Source organism: Tetrahymena thermophila (genome assembly GCF_000189635.1).
Source record: "Tetrahymena thermophila SB210 genomic scaffold scf_8254811, whole genome shotgun sequence".
NCBI classification, from domain to species: domain Eukaryota; phylum Ciliophora; class Oligohymenophorea; order Hymenostomatida; family Tetrahymenidae; genus Tetrahymena; species Tetrahymena thermophila.
Genome location: NW_002476567.1, coordinates 1,309,700 through 1,333,617, shown reverse-complemented (window position 1 = coordinate 1,333,617; position 23,918 = coordinate 1,309,700). Strand labels below are relative to the sequence as shown.

Genomic DNA, 23,918 nt, shown 5'->3' with positions numbered 1-23,918 from the left:
ATAATTTACTCAATTATCAATTCTGTAAAGTTGATAATAAATTTTTTCTATAAATTAAATTTTTTTAAGCATCTTTTTTTCCACAATGTAAATCACATAAATAATTTATATTGTGTTAAATTAGATTAGCAAATTATCTGACCTTTATTTTTATAATTTATATTTGTAATTTATATGCACAAATACAGGATTAATTATAGAAAATTCAAAAATTTTATTCAAAAAAATATTTTTTAGCTTAAATTTTATTATAAGTAAATTATTTTGAATGTCTTTTTTTTCTTTTTATCATTACAAAATTAATTTGTCTAAAGCATAAATTAAGACAAAATTTATTTACATAAAACTAAGATTTTTATGATTTTTCTTTTTTAATTTTCGTAATTAGCTGTTTTTATAAATAAATTTATAAAAATACTTGCTTTTACTTCACAAATAATTAATTATTAGAACTCATTAGAAAGATATAAAATTATTTATTTATTTAATTAATTAAATATTGATAAAATTTATTATATTTTTTTGTTTGAAATTATATATATATTATTAAAAATTGTAATCGCTTGTATGTCTGTATTTCTAAATATCTATTTGCAAGCTATTCGTTTATAAATTTTGATTGGAGTTTATTTTGTAATGTTTGATTTGAATGTTTTTATATTTATTATTATTCAACTTTCAATAAAGAAGTTAGTTAGCTCTTCAAAAGACTCCCTAATTATTATACTTTAATCTATTTCCTCAAATATTCTTTTAATTATTTATATTTGTTGTTAGGGTGGATTTTTTATATTTTAACTTATTAAATTTTCGACTTCGTTTTTGTATTTCAAGTAAACTGATTCACATTTTTCTTAAGCATCAAGAGATAAGAAGTGCTCGTCAGTAATTTTATAAATTTAGTTAATTAAATTCCTTAGTACTATGTTTTTTGATAGATTGTTTTCATATAAATAAATACGGTAGCGATTTTTGAATTTTTTGTATTAGAATAAAATTGCATAATAAAGATATGTTTAAAAATTTGCACTTTCAAGTATTTCTAGTGCCTCGTAGCACAAGCTTTATAAAAAATGAGTTAGTCTTTGACGATTTTCGATTATCTCTTCTTCATCTAAAACAAGGCTGCCTTCATGGTCGCTAGATATAAACTCTTGAGTGTCAAAAGCTCCTTTGGGACTAGGACTATTGCCCTTACTTAAAAACATTTAATCTTAGGTAGAATCTTTTGTTTTTCCTTCATTTGTTTGAAGGAGTGAGTTATTTTGATTTGGTAATTTATTCTTTTTTTGTTAATTAAAATTTGGGAAATAGTCCTCTTCATCTCCATCTTCTTATGATAAAAATCTATTTTTATAACTCAACTATTTTAAATTATATAAATCTTCTTCCTCCTCTTCTGTTTATTTTAGCTGCTTTTTAAGATCAAAGTTAGCATTATCATATTAAACATTAAACTTCATTAGATTCATCTTATGAACTTTCTAAGGAGATGATCCGTTTTCATTGGTGCCATTAAAATTACGCTAAAATTGATCATTTTAATTATGGTATTCCTTTTTTTATTGTGCATGCATTTAATGATGCTATTCTATCAAGTTTTTTTTCATATTTTTCTTAGATCCTTTTAATTCAAGCAAAAATTGATCATTTTTTGTATAACAGTTCTCTTCATCTTCTTCGTCTTCCTCCTCTTCTTCATCATAATCATCTTTATACTTTTCTTTTTTAGAAATATAGTCATCTTAATTGACTGTGTTTCTGCCTAGCCCATCACTATATTTCCTAACTCTTCTACCTTCTTCTACTTGAATGAGGTTTTGGTGTTACTTATATTGAATATTAGGTCTTTGCATAGGGCGATAATCACTAGAGCTTGCTCCATTTCCATTACTATTACTGCTATGAGGAAGCTAATCTGATCTATCAGATTCATAACCATCATCTTCTGCCTCAGGTATGCACTGCAAAGAAGGCTAATAGCGTTATTCTCTACACCTGCAATCAACTATTTCAATATGCTTTTCAATATACTCTGTATCATTTAGTATCTTATTCTCGCTTATGTCTCCTAGAAACAAATATATTAAATCTAACTTAGAGTGAGGAGCTATTACTGGCTGATCATGAGGTAGTAATGCACTATTTTTATTATTCGTAGTTTGTTTGTTAGATCCTCCTGCATTGTTTCTTTGTGTTATTAAATGATGCAAATTTAAACAAGGAATACCATTTTCATGATACTGAGTGTCATTGTACTCTGAGAAATTTATTTGATGAGAAGATGGAGGATTGCATTTCCTTCTGTTGTTCCTAAAGAGAGTCATAGAACTTCTCTTTTTATGGTCTGCTGGCTTTTTCAAGCAAGAATTCGATTTTAAAATATCCAAAACATATTCATCTAACTCTTTAAAGATTTTCTCTATGTGAAAAGACTCTTGTAAAGAAAGGTCTTGCAAATTTTTTGGCAGCTTTTATTTGACATATGCTTTAACGTTTTTAAGACCAACTAAATTAATTTGCTCAAAAAAATCATTGAGTATCTAGTTGGTTATCTCTTAAGGGTCATGTAGAGATGGATAGTCAGTTTTTAATGAATGCTCATATTTTTTTTTCAAAACTTCTCTCAAAAATTCTGTGCAAATTAGAAGGGTACTTGTGACGATACTAAAAGGAAGAAATGAAAATACCTCTTTTTTTAATGTTTCTAGCTAATTTTATTTCTTCTCAATATTTAAATTCTAGACAATTTCATTCTACAATTTCTCTATATTAAAATGATACTCTACTTCATCATGAATGTGCTATGCTATATCCCTCCAATTTTACTAAAAGAAAGAACTTCTTATTTCTTTTAAAACCTTTTTTAATTTATCTTTATTTTCAAATTAGCTGGAAGAGCAGCTACAAGCTTAATCTTTATCTTTTTCTTCTTCTTCATCATCATATGCTTTTTATCCTTTATAAGATATTTTATCTTTGCGTTCATTTGTTTGTACAAATACTTTACGTCCAAACAAGTAACATTGCAATATTCTAACCATTGCAGGTAATTTTCTTCTAATAATCTCAAAAATTATAATTTATATTATATGCTATATTCCGCTTTTAGTTGTAAAAATCTTAGAGAATTCATGGATAAGCTCTTGGAGATGCTTATGCTTAGATAGCAGCTAATCCATATTATTGCGAGGACTATTCTGGCAAATTTTATCAAAAAGGTTGTTTGTTAATCTTCAGCTTTTATTATATTATTCTCTTGGATATAAAATAAACTAATGTTTGTGTTTTCTTTTATAATAAAAATATAGAATACAAAATACGCTCATACATACATACATAAAAATAATATATTATTAAATTGTAAATTTCAAAAATAATCATTAACTATTTCAATATAAAAAGTTATTTCTTTGTTTATTTTTTATTATATAAACCCTCATTTTTAATATATCCTTTATCTAATCTATTTCTGCCCAAAAATTGGTTATTCTTTCTTTAAAATGACTTTGTTTTTAATTGAACAATCAATTTTATTTACCCTCTCTACATTAAAAAATTATTTTAATTAATAATAAAAGTTATTGAGTAATTTGAAGGATAAATGAAGAACTATTTATTGTGTATATTATAATAATTAATTTTTTATCCTTTTATAACCTAAGTTACTTTATCTTACTAATCTCCAAATAAAATAATATGATAGCACGCACCACTTATTTAATATTAATAATAAACATTTCTTTCTTTTCAATATTTAATTAAATTTTTAATTTAGATTGTATCAGAATTAATAAATTATTTTATTGATATTGGACTAATTATTTTACTAGAAAAATGTTTATTTCATTAAATAATAAATGAAAAATTAACTTTTTCCTTTTTTTTTGAATTTTATAATTTTTTAGAGAAATGCAGAAATTAACATTTATTTTTGAATTTTAATCAATAAAAAGTTCTTTTTCAACAAAAAATATTTTTGATTTATTTAATTGAGTTATCTTATTAGATATTTTTTGTATCTATCTATCTATCTATCTATCTATCTATCTATCTATCTATCTATTTTCACATTAATTAATTTCTTTAATTTTGAAAAGTTCCCATATTTTTTCTAAATATAATATCTCAGAGTAGCAGGAGCAGATTCAAATACTTTCATTATAAAGTTCATTTTTTTATATCCAATAGGTTTTTGTTGTTCCTCTTTTAATTATTGTAGTTACAAATAGAAATTAAGATTGAATATAGGTTCTCCAAAGCATATTTCAATTAAATAGGTCAATATTTTTAATATACACATTCATCATCAAGCATCTATTTCTAGTTTTTTATTACTGTTTTCTCTTGATCTCGATTTTGAATTATGATTTCATTATTTTGTTTTTTTGAAGAAGGAGTCTAAGGAGATAATGATTGGTTTAATCCTTTTTTTATATCTGTTGTAAAATAGCAAATTTTAAAAAATATTTTGAATATGTAAAAATTGAATTTGTTAATAATAAGTTAATATCCTAATTATATAAAACTGATTCTAATATAGAAACCTGAATATACTGAGTCTTTTGATTACTTTTTGATGATTATATTACAGGTTTGAAATATCATAAAGTAATATATAATGGTGGTTCTTCTTTTTATTATTGTACCTTATAATTAAATTAAAATAATATAAATCCATAGAATGATAACTTAATAAAGTAGTCCTGCTATTATTATTAATATCCTTGATTATAATAATATACATGAAAGATTGATTAATCTTAATAAGAGTAATAATAATAACTTTATTCTATTATATTTACAAAAATTGTTAAATCAATATTTAAATCAAAATATGGTTTCTTTTAATTTATTTTATAATGAATTTATAAATATAAGTTCTTAAATTTTGTAATTATATATAAATTCTAAAGATTTACTTACCAATATTTTATAATTAATTTTGAAACTTGAAAGAATAAAAGAGAAGGTATTAAATGTTATCTATAATTGCATTTGCATATCAATATGAATTTATAAAAAATAGGATTGAAAAAAATAAATAATACTTAGGTATTTTTTAAAAAATATTGATTAAAAGTCCACAACATCAATAGCTATTAAGCTAATTTAAATAAAAAGATCGAAATCTATATTAAAGATAATTCTCTTTTTTTAAAAATTTTGACTTAAATATTTATAAATGTTTACTTTACAACTAAAAAATTTTAAAATAAAACTTAAATGATAGTTAACATATCATTAAACCAGAAGTATCTGAGTTACTTTATTTAATAGATGAATTTATTTGATAAATTTTCATATAGGAATTTTTATCATATTTAATCATTAATCTTTCTTTTCTTATCAATTGAAGATATCTTTTTTAAACTATACTAAGGGGTAAGATACTTTTTTTTTATGTAGTTTTTTAGCTTTATACTTTAAAAAACAAATTATATTTCACTATTTATATTATTTTATTTATTTATTAATTGTTTTTTTTAATATTTAACTTAAATTCCCATTTTCTTACATCAAAATTTATAACTAAATACAAATAACATATATTTATAGTGTTACTTTGTTTTTCATTTTTTAATTTATATTCTTTTCAAAAATTTAATAAGAATTATTCGTATCTTAAATCCCTTCTTATCTGCTTAAAAGAGGACAAGAAAAATTTAAAAAAATTATAATAATAATTTATATTAAAAATTATATTTGATTATGGGAGCCTGTTTCTCAGATAAAAAACTTAGGAAAAATAACAATGTATATTTTAACTAAAATACCTTGAATGATTCATTAAGTAGAGATTAAAAGTATAAGTAATAATAATTAAACTAAGAAAATAGAGAAGTATTCAAATAAAAATCCAATGAAGGATCTAAATTAAATCCTTCAATTAGTTAAATGCAAACTGAAACTTTAACCAAAGATTCCTAAAATTCAAAGCAAAAATTCAATACTCCAGAGCCTTAGCAGGAAAATTAGTAAAAATAAATTCAAAACTAACATATAGAGTAAAAGTAAAAAAAAATAAACTAACAAGATATAGAAGTGTTGTTTGAATAAAAAATTAATGCGGGATTTAAAAAATAAATTAGTTAAATATAAGATTCCTAAATTTAAAAGCAAAAATTAAATTCTTCTGATTAGGAAATTAATTTTGACGAAAACATGCAAGAATATTAAGACGTATAAAATTTAAATTTAAGAAATGTTGCTTCTCAAAATACTAATCCTAATTAAATTAATAATTAATTTTAAAATTCAAAATATTAAAATCCTGATGTAAACAAAAATATGGAAAAATAATAAGATAAAATAAATTTTCCAAATAATACCTCTCAGAATAATACTAAAATTAATTATTAATTTTAAATTCCAAAATAATAAAATCCTGCTCATAAGGATTAACATTTAGAGCCATTAAATTTAAATGAAAGAAACGAACAAAAATTATTACTCTAAAAAAAGGAATATGAATAAAATAAAAATGAGAAATAATAATTAAAGCCTCCAAATCCAAAATATTCTAATTTTAAAGATTATAATGTAAATTTGATTAAAGGTGTTGAAATGTTACTAAAGAAAAGTAGCTCTGAAACTTTATAAATAAGTTAATATCCAGATAAATCCATTAGAATGATAGCTTAAGAATCTTCTAATCCCAGTATTTATTATTTAAACTACATCCTTGATTATAATCACAAATATGAAATTTTATTGGATATTAAAAAGAACAATATTTTAAATATCATTTAATTACAATTAAAAACTGAGTCTTTTGAAGATTTAACAAATTTTATTTACTATAATGAAAATTATGTGTCTATTTATCCAGAAATTTAAGCAGATAAAGGCAAAAATATTGTAGGATATTCTGAATAAACAATTGAAAATTTGAAATTATAGATTTGCTTAAAAGATAGTGTTTATAAATGTAAATTCGCAGGAAATGAATGCTCAAATAATGGATTGAAAGATTACGATTCATTTTAAAATGGTTTTTTTGCATTTTATATCAACTCAACATATAGTTAAGCTGAAATAATTTTAAAATCTATTAAAGTAGTTAAGGAGTTTGAAGATTGAATTTTATTAAAAAAATATTTAGATTAAAAAACTTTAATTTGTTATTAAAAAATTTTTAGAACCATTCATTTTGTATAATTAAAAATTAATTTACTCTTATTTGATTAGAATTTATCAAGATTTGAAATATATTTATATTAAGAGTATTTATTATTTTTTTGTAAAAAGCTTAATTATTTTTGCAAATTTTTTTTACTAGCAATAAGAAGGATTCATGTTTAAATTATTTTATGAGTAAGAAATTAAAAATCTTAATTAATGCAATGTGTACATTAATATTGGCACTTGAATTCTAATAAAATTAATATAAGTTAGCTAAAATTAATTTACTCTTTTTTTGATTAGAATGTATTTAGATTTGAAGAATATATATTTATAGGGTATTTATTATTTTTTAGTTTTAAGCTAAATAATTTTTGCATTATTAATATTCTTGCAATAAGAAGGATTCAAATTAAAAAATTTTATTTTATGAGTCAAAAGAAATTAAAAATTTTAATTAAATAAAATGTATAGATTAATATTTATACTTAAATTCTAATAATACATTGATAATTTTATAAAATATTTTTAGAAATTAAAAAGATAAATAAATAAATAAGTAAACTTTTCATTTTATAATTTAACTCAAGTTAAATATGAGAAAATAAATACATACATTTTATTTGATAATTTAAAAAACAGTATTTTATAAATATCATGTAAAATAACTTTATAAAATAATCTTCAAGCACATTTAATTATTATTTATATAAGTATATAATATTCTAAGTTTAATTTCTTCAATATGTTTAAATGAGTATCATTATTTTTAACCATTTTTTCAGTCTAAATTATTAACGGACAGACACTTCATATATTTTAACTTAAACAATTAAAAATTATGTTCTGATAAGCAAATATAAAATTTAAATTTAGGTTTATATAATTATAAATAAATTTGGAGTCGAAAAAAATTCAGAAATAAATTTGTTTTTTAAAATTTACTAATACTATAGATTTTTATGCATTAGTGTAGTTAAAATATAACAAAGATTTGCTTGATTAAATCAATTTTAAGTAACGTTATGATAATTACAATAAAGCTTAAAATACAAATTACAATCAATAATCTTTATTTAATAAAGATATTTCGCCTATATCGAGAATGAAAGGCTATTTTTCTTATCCATAAATAGTAGGTGTTTGTAAGTTAGCTTAGTTTTCTACTTAGCATATCTCAGCTGCATTACTTCTGTAAGTAACTTTGCCATTAAATAGATTTTTACTTATAACACTCTCTCTGTTTGTAATGAGCTATGATCCTATTTTTGTAATTGCCCCTTAATCAATTTATTCATCAGCAATTGTGTCTAAAATACTTTAATTTTTATTCTATTTAAATTTATAATGCTATTATTCTTTAATTTAGCTTCTTTTCATATCAGAGTTTTCGTAAAACTCACCTACTAAACCACTTTATGTCAAAGAATTTTTATTGTTTACAGTATCATTTCCTAATGCAGAATCTAAAATTAAACCTTCTTCATTACTTTTTTCAAGAATTTTCTCTGATTAAATGACATCTCTAAAGAATAAACTTTTGTTTCTATTTTAAGTCAAGCTTGTTTTCATGTTAGCTTGATTTTAAATAGCGTTCATAGATGATGAGTTATTATATTAATTCAAAGGATTAATTTCTTCTTCATCGTCCATCTTATTCTGCACAAAGGCATTATCAATTTAGTTTTTATTTTCTTCTCCTTCATCTTCTTCGTTGATATTACTTATCCATTTCTTTAATTATTGATTATTATTTGTTTGAAAATCCTTTTATTTTAAAGAGAGATACTCATCTATTTTTTACTATTTAAACTCTTGTTTCTTGCCTTCAGGTTAAGTAAGGAGAGTATTATCTTCATATCTAGTTGTGGAGATGTTATTATTTGTTACGAACTGTTAAATAATATAACTCGTATAGGCTTGCTACAAATCCTTATTCACCAAAATAGAATTTCTACCAAATAGTTAAGTAAAATTTTCTTTTTCTTTTTAATGCATCAGTGAAATGTCTTTGTAAATTTGAAATGAAGCTATAAGAGATTGTTTATTTTAGAAGTCTGAAACAGAAAAATTAATTAACCCAGTTGGTCCTACTCTCTTTAAAGCAAGTCGGCTGACATAAATTCCAAGGGTATACCTCAGCTAACTCTTAAGCATATCTTTAGGATTGACTTGAGGACTCAAGGCAGCTGAGTTGGTTTTGAATTATTTTTTTAGCAAATTTTAAGATATGTTATTATAAACAGCTATTTGTTTCTAATAAAAAAATTTAAATAAATCATCTTACGTTTAAATTCTCATCATTTCTTCAATCTAAAGCAGTTGCTGCTCAAGATTAAAAGAATTTAATTCATTTATAATGTCTATATTAATTAAATTATCATCGTACTAATCTTCTTAAACTTAAATTTATATTTATCCATCCTTCAAACCGTGCTGCTTACAATTTTGCATTAAATTGAAAAAAATATGATTCAGCCAATAATATTATGATTGAATATTCTCGTTTTACAGCTTATAATTGAAAATCTCTTGAGGAAAAGAAGATTAGTTAGAGAATTCGTTAGAGAATAAGTTCAGCAAAGAAGAGATTAACATTTTTAAGTTAACTTTTTACACTTAGTAGGGTATTAAATTGCTAATATCTGTTAATGCAACAATTATATTTTACTAACTCTGTTTCATTCTATAAAGATTAGTCATTATTAATTTATAATTTTCCATCTATTTAAATTTATCAAATTCATCTTTTATTGATTGTAGAATGAATTCAATTTATTCTTTCATGAAGTAAGTTAAATTGTCTCTAAAAGAAAGGGCCAACTTTTACTCTTCTTTTTACTTCTTAGCTTTTATCTTGTAGTCTTCTTCGTCTATCTAAATGATAATATAATCCTCTGATAAATTGTAGTAAAATAATTTAATTTATATAATCTAAGATTTAAATTCAGTCTTCTAACTCTTTTCACTTTCACTCTAATTTTGATGACCTTCTAAAATAATTTAATTCTACGTCTAGTTTGACTTTTCTGGGACTATTGTTCCTATAAACTCTTGTACAGGGGAGATATGCGAAAGAGAATTGTTAAAAATTTATTTCTGGTTTAATTCTATCATCTGCTAGCAAATTTAGAGTAAAGTTCTTTTATTTGATGAGCTCTTATATCTATTTATTAAAATATTTGAACTAGCTTTTTCACTAACTGACCTACTTTTTAGTAAGTCATCAATCATGTCTTCCTCTTCTTAAATAATTATTCTCTCTAAAAAAGCATTAAACTTTTCTTGTGTATTACATTAAAATGTTTGAGATGCTTATTTATTGATAAAATACATCTAAACTTAAATTTTATCATCATAAGAATTTAAATGCGACTTTTTTTTTACATTTTTAGCGATAAAAAAGTTAGATTTACTTTGCTTATCAATAAGCTAATGCCACATAAATAGTTTTTGATTATCAAGAAATACCTACCTTGATTTCATATCAGTCAAGTAAAGGTGAATTAAATATGTAGAAAATACACAAGCTAGGGCAATATAAACTGGACTTTCTTTGTTTTAGCTAGTATTAAAAGCAATATCCTATGAAATATAGCACAAAATACAGAAGAATTTATAAAAGTAATTTGGAGATTAAAGATGGAGAAGGAATTCTAGAATATTAATTATCCCTGTTAAGTACTATTAAGAATCGCTCATCGTTAAGCTATCAGTATTATTAATCCATCTTAAAACAGGTTTAGAACATGCAAGAAGAGGCATCAAATATATCCCAAGGTTGTGCTTCCTATAAACTAAAGATAAGATGATTAAATAGCTTAAAGTTATGGTTATAAATGACGATAGTAATCTTGAGCTAACGACTCCTTATTTAATTAATCTTACAAAGCCATAACTATAGTTCGCTATTTCGACTATACAAAGAAAGAAGAAAAAATTTCGGATTTGCTAATTTTATATTTTTTTATACTCACTTTCCAGCTTTTCAGATTTTAGGAAAGGCAAAAATCTCTACATACTTACTTTGTTTTAAAATTAAATGAAATTAATTGAGTTAATATTTTTTAATTATTCTTAATTTAAATATGATTTAACTTTGGAGTAAAAATTTATACAAATAAATAAATAGCATCAAATAAATGAATTAGTAAAGTACGTTTAAATGAATATTTTTGTTTTACTACAAATGAATTAAAATATAAATAACATTTATCAATTATTGAAGCAATTTAGACGAAATCAAACTTTAGGATTCTTATTTAGGAAATGCTTAAAAATTTATTAATTGAGGCAGTAATTAATTGCTCAAAAATTTTAATTTCAATAAAAAAGATTTGCTTCATTAAAATTTCTGATATAGAAAACTGTTTTTGTATGGTTCAAATTCTTCCACTTCCTTAAAGTAAATTAAGCTTATTTAGGTGAAATTGTTTTCGTTATTACCAAACTGAACACCTAAGTAATATTCAGTTTATGGATTCAAAGAGTACGATTTTTCTAACTTATTTACATTATTCTGCTCAGGATAGTCAGAAAACTCCAAAACATTTTGAGAAATATCTATTCTCATTTCTAACATTTATTTATTATTCATTAACAAATTTAATTAATTTCCTCTTACTATTTCACTGCAATAATTTCTTGATGAGATACCAATAATTTTTCCTAAAAATGTGTTTGCTAATTTTAATATAAATTAGATTATAAAAATGATTTAACTAAATATTGATTTTAATTAGAAAGATTTAATTTTATTTATTTCATTATTTATAAATGATAATTGAATTGATTATTTAATATATTTAATAGAATAATAATATGAAGTAATTTTATTTTACCAAGTTATGTTGTTTGTGCTGTATCTTTTGGTAAAAGCCCAATTATAATAAAATTTTTAATGGCTTCATCAAATTAAAATCTTACAACGTATTTCTTTCCAGCTTTCAATTCATATTTAAAATATGCACCTGCAAAAGCTCTACTTTAACTCTAAATTTCTATTTTTTAGCAATACTTTTATATACATTCAATTTTATGAGAATCGTTGTAAATGCACTTCTCTAATGTTCCATAAATTTATGGCATGATACCATTTTCATATAGCTCATTATTCTCCAAGAATTCAAAAATAGGGTAATCTAAAAGGAGGTTTTTTAGCTTTTCTTTGTTTTAGCATAAAGGAAATAAATTTTAGTAAACTCTATAACTCAATTCGTTTTATACAAGATTATAACTGTAATTAGAAGCTATTTTTTGGCATAATTAGTATATACTTGATGCTGCTCTTTCTGAAAGAGTATTTAGTTTTTTTGGATTAAAACCTGGTTTGTATATGTGATTACTATTTACATTCAAATTGCTGAATATTGGTTCAACAGATACCAAAATTGATCGAAGTTCTTTCACAAACTCATTATTTAAAAAATTGAATTTATTACAGACTAGATTCATAATTTCCTTAGTTTAATTTAAAGAAGGAAGAATATTTGAATCGGGTTTCAAAAGTTTTTATGTATAATTGTAAACCATTTGAAAATCTTCCTCTTTGAGTTAATGAAAGGGAATAGGTTTCTTAGATTGCTATAAAACTGAATTTATATTGATTGTAGATTAAAAAATGTATTCAGCTTCTTCGTAAGCTTAATTAAACTAGCTAAGAAATTACTAAGTAATGAAATTAGTCTTATTGCTAAGCAATTAGTTAATAAGCAATTAAAGCTCGCTGCATTCTTTATTTACAACATCTTTTTAGCTAATAATTAAATTAAAATTTTAAGTCTTGCTTATTATATTGTTACAAAAATCATTCAATCTTGATATTTCAAATCTTGGCTTAATCTCCTTATACTAATTTATAATATCTTCAAGTTGCTTTGTATTTTTATCTATATCTTCTTCTCTCTCTCTAATATGGTCGGACAGATTATTTCTATCTTATTCTGATCTTGTTCTTGAGCAGGCATTTAAGTAATTTTTTAGCTCTTCAAACTATGCAAAGTTATGATAGGTTTCTATAAGCTCGTTTTGGCAAATGCTTAACCTTTTAGCTTTTTATATTTCCTCATTTTTTTTAATTTTTAAAATTTCAATCAATCTTTCTTATAATTCTTAGAATTTTTATTCAATTAAATCTTCTTTAATCACTTCATTAATTTCTTTATTAAGGTCATCGAATAGTTTAGTATTTTTAACAGGTGGCCATTATTTATTTACAAAAGATCTATCTTATTAATATAGATCTTTTAGGCTCATCACGCTACATTCATTTTTTCTTGTATATCTTTCTACACAATCTTCGCAAACATAAAAAAAATCCCCATATCCCATAGATAAAAGAAAATTTGCCTAGAGAGCTCTGTGGCTTCTACAAGGTAACTTAGGAATTTAATTATTTTCCTAACTTTCCTTTTCAATTTTTTCTTATGCTTAGTCTTCCATCGAAATGCTAACTTATATACCTAAATAAGATATGTATACTTTTATTTATTTTATTATTAGAATATTTGAAAAATTATCTAGATATAATTTTTAAAGTGTTATTTTTGTTATCAATTTAATATTTAAGTATTAATTTTTAATAAATCTTAAAAAAATTTTTAATATTTTTTGATATCTGATCTAAATAAAAATTTGCTTGATCCAATTATATTATTTGTTCTTAAAGAAAAAAATGTAGAATGAATGCTTTAGAACATAAACATATTTCCACAAATGATACAATTTTAGTCTTATAAAATTATTTTACATTTAAAAAAATATTGATAGATATTAAATATTATCAATTAAATTTTTCTTAAATATCTCAAATAGTATCAATACAAATAAACCAAAAAATATTTATCATAAGTTTAATTGGGGGTGAAAGGTTTGGTGCATACATATATTTTTATTTTTTTAAATATTGATAATATGACAAAACTAAATAAAATAATTTATTTCATTAATTAATTAACCCACTTTATATATCGAATATTCGAATTACAATTTTGCATTTAAGCATCTATAATTATTTAAAACCTGGGATGGATAACTATATTTATAATAAATTCTGTAAATATATTTTGTTGATTTCTAATTATTTACAATATTTTAGAAAAAATTACTTTAGAATTTGTAAGTTCCAAACAAAAAAATTAATATTGTTATATAAATCAATAAGGCATTTATTTAATTTTTACAAATACTTAAATATATTAAAATAAATTTTTTGTTAATTATCAAAAAAAAATAATTTAAATTTCATTCTATTTTTATTTTTAAAATTAAATAGTAAATTATCAGTATATTTAATGATAAAATTCAAAGCTTTTGATATCTATAACATAATTTATAAATCAAGTATATTTCTTGATCAAATAAATTTTGAAAGTTTTTTTGATTGATTGATTGATTGATCCTTTCTCTCACCTACAAATAGTTTAGTTTGCTAACACAAAATAAATTATTTGTTTTTGTGAGAAAAATTATTGTGATAAATTAATTTAAAAAGAAATACTAATAAATTAAAATATTAAAAGGAAATGTTCAAAAAGCTTTTTGGTGGTTCAGAAAAGCCTGCTCCTCCTCCTCCCCCTCAACCTAAGAAGTTCAATGAAATGAGTAAGGAAGAAATGAGGGAAGTATAAAAGGAATTCAGAAAAAAAATTAACACAGAAGTAAGAGAAGTTGATAAGCAGATTTTTAGAATCGATATGGCTAGTAAGAAGGCTGAAGAAGACTTAAAAAGAGAAATAAAGAAAGGAGATAAAGCTGACAAATTCGTTAAATAAACATATGCTAAGTAAGTTTTACAATGCAGAACCCAAAAGCAAAGATATATGGCAAACAAGGCTAAGGTTTAGGGTCTCTAATATACTCTAGATAACTTCTTTGCTGATATTAAACTAGCTTAAACCATGTAAAATACTGCTGGCATCATGAAAGCTATTAACTAATGCATCAACATCAAGGAATTGCAAGTTTCTATGGCAGAAATGCAGAAAGAAATGGCTAAGATGGGTATCATTCAAGAAATGATGGATGATGCTATGGAAGCTGTTAACGATGATGTAGAGTTTGATAATGAGTAAGAAATTGATAGTTTAATTGATCAAATGGAAAAAGGTTTAAAAGAACCAAAATAAAATCAATTCAACCAAAACTTAAATCAAAATATTTAATAAAATCATGCACAAGAAGAAGATGACTTCGATGCTCAACTAGCTGCACTTAAAAATTGATTTGAGTTTATAACATTTATATTTGTAGTTTTAATTTAATAAATATCAAATTTGGTTTAGTAAATAAGCAAATAAATAAATAAATAAATATATATATTCATTTATCTGATATAAATTGTAGTCTTTTAATTAATTATTAGCTAAGCATATTAACTCCAATACAATTACTTTCTTTTTTCATTTTAATATCTTTATTTTCGTACTATAAAAAGTAATAGACCTATTTTATTTTGCAAAAACTTGTTTTAAAATTTTTCTAATCAATTATCTATCTCAGGATACCTGATGTGATTTGATTTATTTTCTAAACGTTTGTAATTAGAATATCACCAAAAATTATACAGCAAATTGTGTGTTAAGCAAAAAAAATGATGTAAAATCAAATTCTTGAATGTATTTTCTATCTTAAATTAAGATTTAAATAAAAATAATACCATAAAAAATCATATTATTAGCAAAGATTTAGTCATTGAAAATGTCAAAAAAATAAAAAATATTTCTGTTTAATTATAAGATATTATAACAAATTATAAAAATATTAAAAAAAATAGTTTTTACGATAAATTTTTTTACATTTATGATACCTTTTTTAATTTAAAATTGTTAATTATATTAAATTTACTTTCAATTTATGCCATTTTTTGCATATTTTTAAGATTGACTTCTCATTTTATATTTTAGCAATACTTTTTTAATAAACTTTAGGATTAATTGTACTTTATTATTTATTTTATGCTTAAAATAAAATATTATTTACTTAATCAATCATTTTAGAAATTTTATAACATGAAAAAAATTTTTATTAAAAATGCTTAAAAGCTGACTAAATAGTAAATAGTAAAAATGATAATTGTTCATTAAAATTTAAGCTGTTATAGTTATTGATATCAATTTATGGTAAAATATTTATGTATTCATTAAAATTTAACTTATTTTTATAAAATTTTAATATATATTCTTAAATAAGTTTAATAGATTTATTTTAATTTTTTTTGTTTTGTTTTGTTTTTTAATTATTAAATTGTTTTTAAGTTTAGCTATTTATAATAATTTAATGAAACTTTTTCTATATTAAAATTAAAAGTACTTTAATAAAATTATTTAATAAATTAAAATATTTTAATTATTTCTATTGCTCTATTTATAACTTAAAACTATTGATTTTTGTATCACTTTGATTAGTTTTTACAGTCATTTATTACTGATAATTTAATTATTTTGGTTTATAAATATTACATCAAATAATTTACTCAAATTTTTGATGGCATTAACAAACATTTTTGCCATAAATATATAATAATTCTTTTAACAATAAAATTATTATTTTACTAAAACCTTTTATAATTAAATTTATCATAGCATAATAAAATTTTTAAAATATGTATGAACGATTTTCCATGATTCGAATATTAAAATAAATGTAAAACATTGTAAAGTTAGTTAAAAATCTCTTAATAAATGAATTTTTTGATGAATCAATAAATAGAATAAAAATTGTGAATGTTTCACATTAACTTTAATACTTCTATCAAAAAATAATAATTTGAAGATTATGACTAAATTAAAAGATAATATGTCATTTTTAGTCAGACTGCCAAAAAAATAAAGAAAAGTGCATTTAGATTAGAAATATCTAATATCTTTCTGTATCTTTAAAAACTTTTGTGCCAATTTATTTATAAAAAATAAACATATTTTAATTAATTAATTTATAATCTTAACTCAAAAAATTAAAAAAACAAAAGAAACAAACAATGATTTCAAACATCTTTAAAAACATTGCTTTGAAAACCACCAAGCAAGGCTTCTCCAACATGCCCATGTTCATGTTTAGCAATCTTAAAACACTTGAATATATCAAGTACGAAGTCTAGGAAAACCAAGTTGCCTTAGTTACATTAAACAGACCTAAAGCTTTGAATGCTTTATGCGATGGTTTGATTAATGAATTGAATTCCACTCTCGAATAATTAAATAAAGACCCCAAGGTTGGTGCTATTGTAATTACTGGTAGTGAAAAAGCATTCGCTGCTGGTGCTGATATTAAAGAAATGAAGGACAAGACTTTCCCTTACACTTACAGCGTTAATATGCTTGCTAGTTGGGATAATTTGACCACCATTAAAAAGCCCATCATTGCTGCAGTAAACGGTTATGCTCTTGGTGGTGGCTGCGAATTAGCTATGATGTGTGATATTATCGTCGCTGGTACTTCTGCTAAGTTTGGTCAACCCGAAATTCTTATTGGAACGTAAAATATTTCACAAAAATTTAAACATTTTAATTCATAAAAAATAAATTAAAAAATAGTATTCCTGGTTGTGGTGGTACTCAAAGATTGACAAGAGCTATTGGTAAATCAAAAGCTATGGAATTAGTTTTAACTGGAGATTAAATCGATGCTCACACTGCTGAAAAACACGGCTTAGTCTCTAAGGTTGTTGAACCTACCGAAACTGTTAACGAAGCTGTTAAAATTGCTGCTAAGATTGCCTCTCTCTCTCAACCTATTGTAGCCATGGCTAAGGAAGCTGTCAACTAGGCTCACAATCTTCCCTTAAAGGACGGTCTTCAATATGAAAAGAGACTTTTCCATTCCACCTTCGCCACACAAGACAGAAAGGAAGGTATGACCGCTTTTGCTGAAAAAAGAAAGCCTCAATGGAAAAACGAATGAAAAAATTACTACTTATAAATAAAAATGCAATAAAATTATTAATACTGAATTCTATATACAAGTATATGTAGTAGATGTAATTATAAAAAAATTACTTCAAGTATTTCTTAACTACAATAATTACTATTTTTATAATTATCACTAAAAAATATATAAATATATATGATAGTCAGTTAGTCTTTCATTCTTTCAATCATTCATTCATTCATTCATTAAGTCAATTGATCAATCAATCAGATTTTATATGATAAACTTACTTTGCTTTTTTTACAATTGCCTTTTAGATTATTTACGTGAATAAAAAATCAATAATAAGTAAGTAAATCAATTGATAAATAAATATCTTTACTTTCATGAGCAGAAATGATAAAGTTCCAATAAAAGCGCTTATAAAAATCATATAAACAAAAATATTTATTTCTTTGTATTCATCAAACATCTTACTTGCTTTATTAGTCGCCTCTGATTGTATATCTGTCAGCGAAAGCTAAGGTTCGCTAATTTTAAAAAATAAAAATTAATAAAATCATAATTAGTTAAATATCCCTACCTAATGAATGTGAAACCAAAAAAGAAAATAAAGTAAATCACAAAAATTAAAGAGGATATTAAAGGGCAGAAGAAAAAAAGCATTTTAAATTAAGACGAGATAGGCAGAGGAGAAGGATAGATAAAAAATATGTGATATTATTTTTTTATTTTATAGCAAAGGTTTATTTCTTTTTCTTTAGATAATAAGCAAGAGATTTAATTTTATGAAATCAAAATCAGACAAACTTGTTGAATATTTCAATTCATTAACACAATAATTTTTACAGAATATCTCTGTATTTTTAAAAAATAAATTTAATATTTTGATTCTTCTTTTACTTTAATTTATGCTAATCAAATTTTAAAGATTATATTTTGAAATGTCATTTAAATTTATTGTAGGCATTACATACTTTATCTCGAGCTTCTATTATATTACAGGTAACAAGCATTAACATGATTACCATAAGAAAAATACTAGAAGATTTTTGAAAATTAAATTAAAATCTAGTATGTTTTCTTTTGAGACAAGCAGTATTACCTAAGATATAAAAAAGGCAAGAAGAAAAAAAATTAAAATATCAAAATGTGTTATATCATAAACACACCTATTATACATAAACATTTTCTTTAAAGTGATATATTTATCAAATAAATATATAAACTGCTAATTAATAAATAAGTATTTACATTAATAAAAATAAAATAAATTTTTCTGTCTTTTTTTATCAAAATTTGTTTATAATTTAGTTAAATATTAATTTTTAAAAATATTTTAGAATATAATCAAAAAAAAACTTTTGATTTTTTTAAAACAAACACTAAATAATTAATTATTTTATATTTCTAGATTGTATTAGAAATAAAGTAACTTTTTTAGTAAATAATATTTTTATTGTCAAGTGTTTCATGTTATTAAAGAAAATATTGAAATAATACATATTTGAATACTAAAATATTATCATTGATTTCTATATTTTCTTTTCACGTTCTATCTGAATGCTTTAAACATGAGTAAATTCATCAATTTAAATCAAAATATTTTGAAGAATTGTTGACTTATTGATATAAAAAGTAGTCATTTAATATCTTATTTAACAAATAATAAATTCAAATATAAAAAATATTGACAGGAAATATAATTCAAAGTTGTTGAAGATACAATTAAGTATTTTGGTTATTTAATTAACTATTGAATATATTTTTTACTTAGAATAATCACAAAACTTCTTCTTCTTCATCTTAATCATCTCCTTGCTAAAATACACCATTGGAATAATTATTTTCTTATGATGTAACTACTTAGCTACTTAAATGGTCATTTCTGTTTTAATAGTCATCAGATACTAAACCATTTATTGAATTAGGATTAAAAGATTCGTAGTTACCTTACTGTAAATGGTTTTAGTCTTATTCACTGTAGAATTACTATTATTCATTTTCATTTTAGGCTAAAAAATGTTGCTAAAAGAATTAATTAAGCTAATCTTATGGAATGAAAGAAAATTGTTCAAATTAAGATTATAGGTATTCTATATCTTGCTACAATTAGTTGATCATAGCATCATAATTTTCAATTTGATTCTTATAATAATCTAGCTATTGATTTAGCTATATCCTGTAATCATTAACTCTATTTCTTTGCTCTTCTGATAAATTTTATTCTGCCTACTATGCTTATCTTTGCTTGCTAAGCCTTATTCTAGAATTCGGAGATAAATTCTTAGATATCTAGCTTTGCTAGTGTTGGTATTATCCAGCTTGCTAATACTGCATTCAAATATATTAAAAATAATAAATAAATAAATTATATTTTTTTATTAATATTTAATTTACGTTTTGCTATGAAATTTTAAGGCTATCAAGTTTTTTTATCTGTTGATTGAGCTAATCATTATGCTTATATTGTGTATTTAATCTTTCCATTTTTGATGTGAGTTGAGATGACAATTTTTCAAATATTTTACTGCAGTCTTTTATTTTTTGCTAAACAGCTGCATTTTGTTTGATAGTTTGAGCTAATTCTTTTTAAACTGATTTGTAATTCATTTCACTCTTATCTTTTTCTTAAGTTAGGTATGCTTAAAAATCATCATTTTCTTTGATTTTTTATAGTTATTCATTAAGCTTAGTTTTTTATGCTTCCAAGTTATCTACTTAGGACTGTATAGCACTTTCTAAATCTTTATCACTGCCGTTAATAAGAGTCATCTATCTACATAAAATATTCATTTCTTCCTTTAAAAAACTCTATTACTAAAGCTTATCATGAATGATTGATTCTTTTTCTTTTAATCTTTCTTCTAGATTCTTTTTTTGCTCAATGAGAATCTTTTGCTAGTTAGCACTTTAATTAATTGCTGAGATTATCTATACATTATTACTTTAATAAGCTTCTAAAATTTCCTAAACCTATTTCAACTATTTTTATAATTGATCCTTTTCTTAATCTAGTATTTCTTATGTCTAAATTCTTTTCTCGTTTTCAGAAACGATGATTTGCCTAAGATGATCATTTGACTTCTAAATTTCTAACTTATGTTTCCTGTTATCTTTTAGCTTCTAAAATAATAACTAAAAGCTCTAGCAAAGCTAAATTAATTGTTAACGAGATTTATCCATATTACTTAAAGATATTTTTATTTTAATAAATTTTCTTCTTATAAATTAATTGATGAATTGAAATTTTATTTATCAATTTATTTTAAATATCTTGAAAATTTAATAATGTTGGTTATTGTTAATAATATTTCACTATAAACTGATACACTTTTTTACTTAGGATTAAGGTCATTCAATCATTACTTTTAATTGCAAAAATGTCCAGCCATTGTAAAAATTTAGATTCATGAAACTCTTTAAAAAATATTATTTTCAAAATGCAAGGAGTTAAATTTTAACAATTTTTATTACTTTAGAATTTTTTAAACAAAATTTGATAAACGTTTAAATAATATCATTTCACTCAAACTCAAGAGAAAAATGTAAAAAATTATTATTTTAAAAAAATGCAAACATCAAAATAAAAATTAATCTTAGTATATTTTTCATTTAAAAGCTAAAATAAAAAACAAACTGCAATTTTTTTGCATTAAATAACAAATATTTTATTAGTTTAAAAAAATATTTAAATTGAAAAAGGAAAAAATATATTTTAGTTTTTTTACAAAATTAATTTAAGCTTGAAATTTTAAAGTACTTAAAAAAATTATTTAAAATAAATATCTCAAAATAGGAGTTTAAAATAAAAATAATAATTTTAATTTCAAATTTTGTGTTCAGAAATAGATAAAAAAAACATGGAATAACGTTTATTAGATCAATATCGTTTTCGTTTCTCTCTTTCTATTCAGGCTGAAATTTTTTGTTTTCTAAGTTTGCTTAGTGAAATATTTTAATTTTAAATAATTCTTAGCTTTAAATAGTAAAATATAAAATAAATAATATTAATGTTCAAAATTTTTTTAAGTTATTTCATTAAATATATTTAAAATATAGAATAGCTAGCTAATTAATAAGTTTTTGAGTTTATTACCTAAATTAAGATTTACTAATTTAAAAATGAGAAATCCTTAATCCCACCAATTTCATAATTTGGAATAGAGGTAAATAAAGTGCAGATATTTATCGCATTTAAATTTACTTAATTATTGTTGACATAATAATATTATCAAAGGGTAATTTTTGTTATAAATAAGATAAATTAATCTTATTTTCACATACGATAGATATCTTCAGATTAAACTATATCTAACTTTAAGATGGATTTTATCTCGCGGGCTTGTATCTCAGTTTAAATATCTAATGATCTTCACTCTTAATAACTTTGCGCAAAATCTATTGATCAAAAATCAATTGAAATTAAATCTGTTGGCTTTAAGCGCAATTTATAAAATAATTAACTAAAAAAAAAACAAAAATAAACAGTCACTTGATTGAAAAAGGAAAAAAAAAGATTTATTTAACTTAAATATAAATGAACAAAGAAGAAAATTCTTGCAAAGGCTCAGTTGACTCTAAGGCAGAAACTGCTCCTTCAAGCGCTATGAAAATTGAAGTGATGAGTCATGAAAAAGTTTTCTTAATAAATAAAGAATAAATGAAATGTAATAAGCAAGATCATGACAATAATAGACTTAAATTCTTGTGCATCGATCCTGCCTGCAAGATTGAAGCAAAATTAGCCTGTGCTGAGTGTATCTTAAACGATCACTATTAACACAAATACGTTGTTTTAGAAAAGTTTACTTCAGAAGTTTCTGAAAAATATATTAAGATTAATAAGTAAGCCAAAGCTTTAGAATAAGAAAATTAGATGGAAGAATTTTAAAAGACAATCAGTGAAGAAGTTCATGCTGAATTTGAAGAAATCAAGCAGCTGGTAATAAAATCTTTCGAAGAATTCGAAAAGGAATACCTTCAAAACGTCTCTAAAATTTTAGAAAGCGGCAAGCTCAAAATGGATCACCGCGATAAGTTTTAAGTCATTGAAAATCTTACCCAAAAAGAATTTGGAAAATTCGACCCATAAGATATTTCTCATATAATTGACTTCTACCAAGACGATAAAATTGAAAAAGCTTTGGAAGAAAATGAAAAGCACCTAATCAAAACTAAGGGAGCTATAAGCAAAAAGCAAGTAAAATACTTCGAAAAGTTCCGCACCATCGTAAAGGACATATTGAAAAACTGCAAAACTACACCAATTAAAGAGAGTTCTATCTCATCACCTGTTTCTTCTTCAATGAATCTCTCTGCTACTAATTCTTCAAACAATGCAAGCTAATCTTAAAATAGTCAAAATAGTAGCAGTTAAGATGAAAAGAAGAAGAGAAGATTAACTATTAGCGAAGAAAACAATATAATTTATGATGCTCCTGCAGTTAATTAAAGTAACTTTAAGAGCATCAGTGAGCTTTAGTCTTTTGCCCAAAGATCTTTTGCAGGTGAAACAAGAAGATTCTCTAATGCCGTCCACAAAAAAATAAAAACTGAATAATATCAAACTTAACCAATATCTACTTAATGAAGAAGTTAAAACTGATCTGATTGCATTATAAAATTAATGAATGGTAAGCCCAAAATCAAATTATAATCAAATAAAGCTAATAAATTTTGTGGGGGTTAATTTTATAACCCAAAGATAGTAAGATAGATATACCAAAAAAAAAAATATAAATAAATTTCTAAACAAATAAATTCACAAATGAATTTATAAAACTAGATTATTCCAAAAATTTAATTGAGTTAATTACTCACAATTAAGATAAATAAAATATTAAATCTTATAATTTTGAATACTTTATTAAAAATATATATTATTTTTCTATTTGTAAATTAATACTTTGTTGCTTCTATTTTCG

At 22.6% G+C, this 23,918-nt stretch overlaps 10 protein-coding genes across 10 annotated transcripts; 5 read left to right on the top strand and 5 right to left on the bottom strand. All coding sequences in view use genetic code 6, as the record gives it.

The window, feature by feature from the left end:
• Window positions 1–671: 671 nt before the first annotated feature.
• On the bottom strand, window positions 672–3,182 carry TTHERM_00055940 (hypothetical protein; the record flags this gene model as incomplete). Its single annotated transcript, XM_001007525.3, has 2 exons — window positions 672–2,959; window positions 3,011–3,182. The coding sequence occupies 2 exons, from the start codon at window positions 3,180–3,182 to the stop codon at window positions 672–674; spliced, it is 2,460 nt and encodes an 819-aa protein (XP_001007525.2).
• A 1,190-nt stretch (window positions 3,183–4,372) lies between these two features.
• On the bottom strand, window positions 4,373–4,681 carry TTHERM_000055939 (hypothetical protein; the record flags this gene model as incomplete). The annotated part of the gene is made up of 2 exons (XM_012795492.1): window positions 4,373–4,439; window positions 4,548–4,681. The coding sequence occupies 2 exons, from the start codon at window positions 4,679–4,681 to the stop codon at window positions 4,373–4,375; spliced, it is 201 nt and encodes a 66-aa protein (XP_012650946.1).
• A 1,028-nt stretch (window positions 4,682–5,709) lies between these two features.
• Window positions 5,710–7,083, top strand: TTHERM_00055950 (hypothetical protein; the record flags this gene model as incomplete). Its single annotated transcript, XM_001007526.2, has 1 exon — window positions 5,710–7,083. The coding sequence occupies exon 1, from the start codon at window positions 5,713–5,715 to the stop codon at window positions 7,081–7,083; it is 1,371 nt and encodes a 456-aa protein (XP_001007526.1). The 5' UTR covers window positions 5,710–5,712.
• A 969-nt stretch (window positions 7,084–8,052) lies between these two features.
• TTHERM_00055960 (transmembrane protein, putative) lies at window positions 8,053–11,174 on the bottom strand. The gene has a single exon (XM_001007527.2). The coding sequence runs from the start codon at window positions 11,143–11,145 to the stop codon at window positions 8,188–8,190; it is 2,958 nt and encodes a 985-aa protein (XP_001007527.2). The 5' UTR covers window positions 11,146–11,174; the 3' UTR covers window positions 8,053–8,187.
• Window positions 11,175–11,467: 293 nt separating this feature from the next.
• TTHERM_000055959 (hypothetical protein) lies at window positions 11,468–13,566 on the bottom strand (the record flags this gene model as incomplete). Its single annotated transcript, XM_012795493.1, has 2 exons — window positions 11,468–11,808; window positions 11,967–13,566. 2 exons carry the CDS (start codon window positions 13,564–13,566, stop codon window positions 11,468–11,470), a joined length of 1,941 nt encoding a protein of 646 aa, XP_012650947.1.
• Window positions 13,567–14,648: 1,082 nt separating this feature from the next.
• TTHERM_00055970 (SNF7 family protein) lies at window positions 14,649–15,347 on the top strand (the record flags this gene model as incomplete). Its single annotated transcript, XM_001007528.3, has 1 exon — window positions 14,649–15,347. One exon carries the CDS (start codon window positions 14,649–14,651, stop codon window positions 15,345–15,347), a length of 699 nt encoding a protein of 232 aa, XP_001007528.1.
• Window positions 15,348–17,101: 1,754 nt separating this feature from the next.
• TTHERM_00055990 (enoyl-CoA hydratase/isomerase) lies at window positions 17,102–18,024 on the top strand (the record flags this gene model as incomplete). Its single annotated transcript, XM_001007530.2, has 2 exons — window positions 17,102–17,598; window positions 17,658–18,024. The coding sequence occupies 2 exons, from the start codon at window positions 17,102–17,104 to the stop codon at window positions 18,022–18,024; spliced, it is 864 nt and encodes a 287-aa protein (XP_001007530.1).
• Window positions 18,025–18,387: 363 nt separating this feature from the next.
• Window positions 18,388–18,783, top strand: TTHERM_000055989 (transmembrane protein, putative; the record flags this gene model as incomplete). Its single annotated transcript, XM_012795494.1, has 1 exon — window positions 18,388–18,783. The coding sequence occupies one exon, from the start codon at window positions 18,388–18,390 to the stop codon at window positions 18,781–18,783; it is 396 nt and encodes a 131-aa protein (XP_012650948.1).
• A 990-nt stretch (window positions 18,784–19,773) lies between these two features.
• On the bottom strand, window positions 19,774–21,177 carry TTHERM_00056000 (hypothetical protein; the record flags this gene model as incomplete). The annotated part of the gene is made up of 2 exons (XM_001007531.2): window positions 19,774–20,325; window positions 20,392–21,177. The coding sequence occupies 2 exons, from the start codon at window positions 21,175–21,177 to the stop codon at window positions 19,774–19,776; spliced, it is 1,338 nt and encodes a 445-aa protein (XP_001007531.2).
• A 1,354-nt stretch (window positions 21,178–22,531) lies between these two features.
• Window positions 22,532–23,584, top strand: TTHERM_00056010 (hypothetical protein; the record flags this gene model as incomplete). The annotated part of the gene is made up of 1 exon (XM_001007532.1): window positions 22,532–23,584. One exon carries the CDS (start codon window positions 22,532–22,534, stop codon window positions 23,582–23,584), a length of 1,053 nt encoding a protein of 350 aa, XP_001007532.1.
• Between the last annotated feature and the right edge of the window lie 334 nt (window positions 23,585–23,918).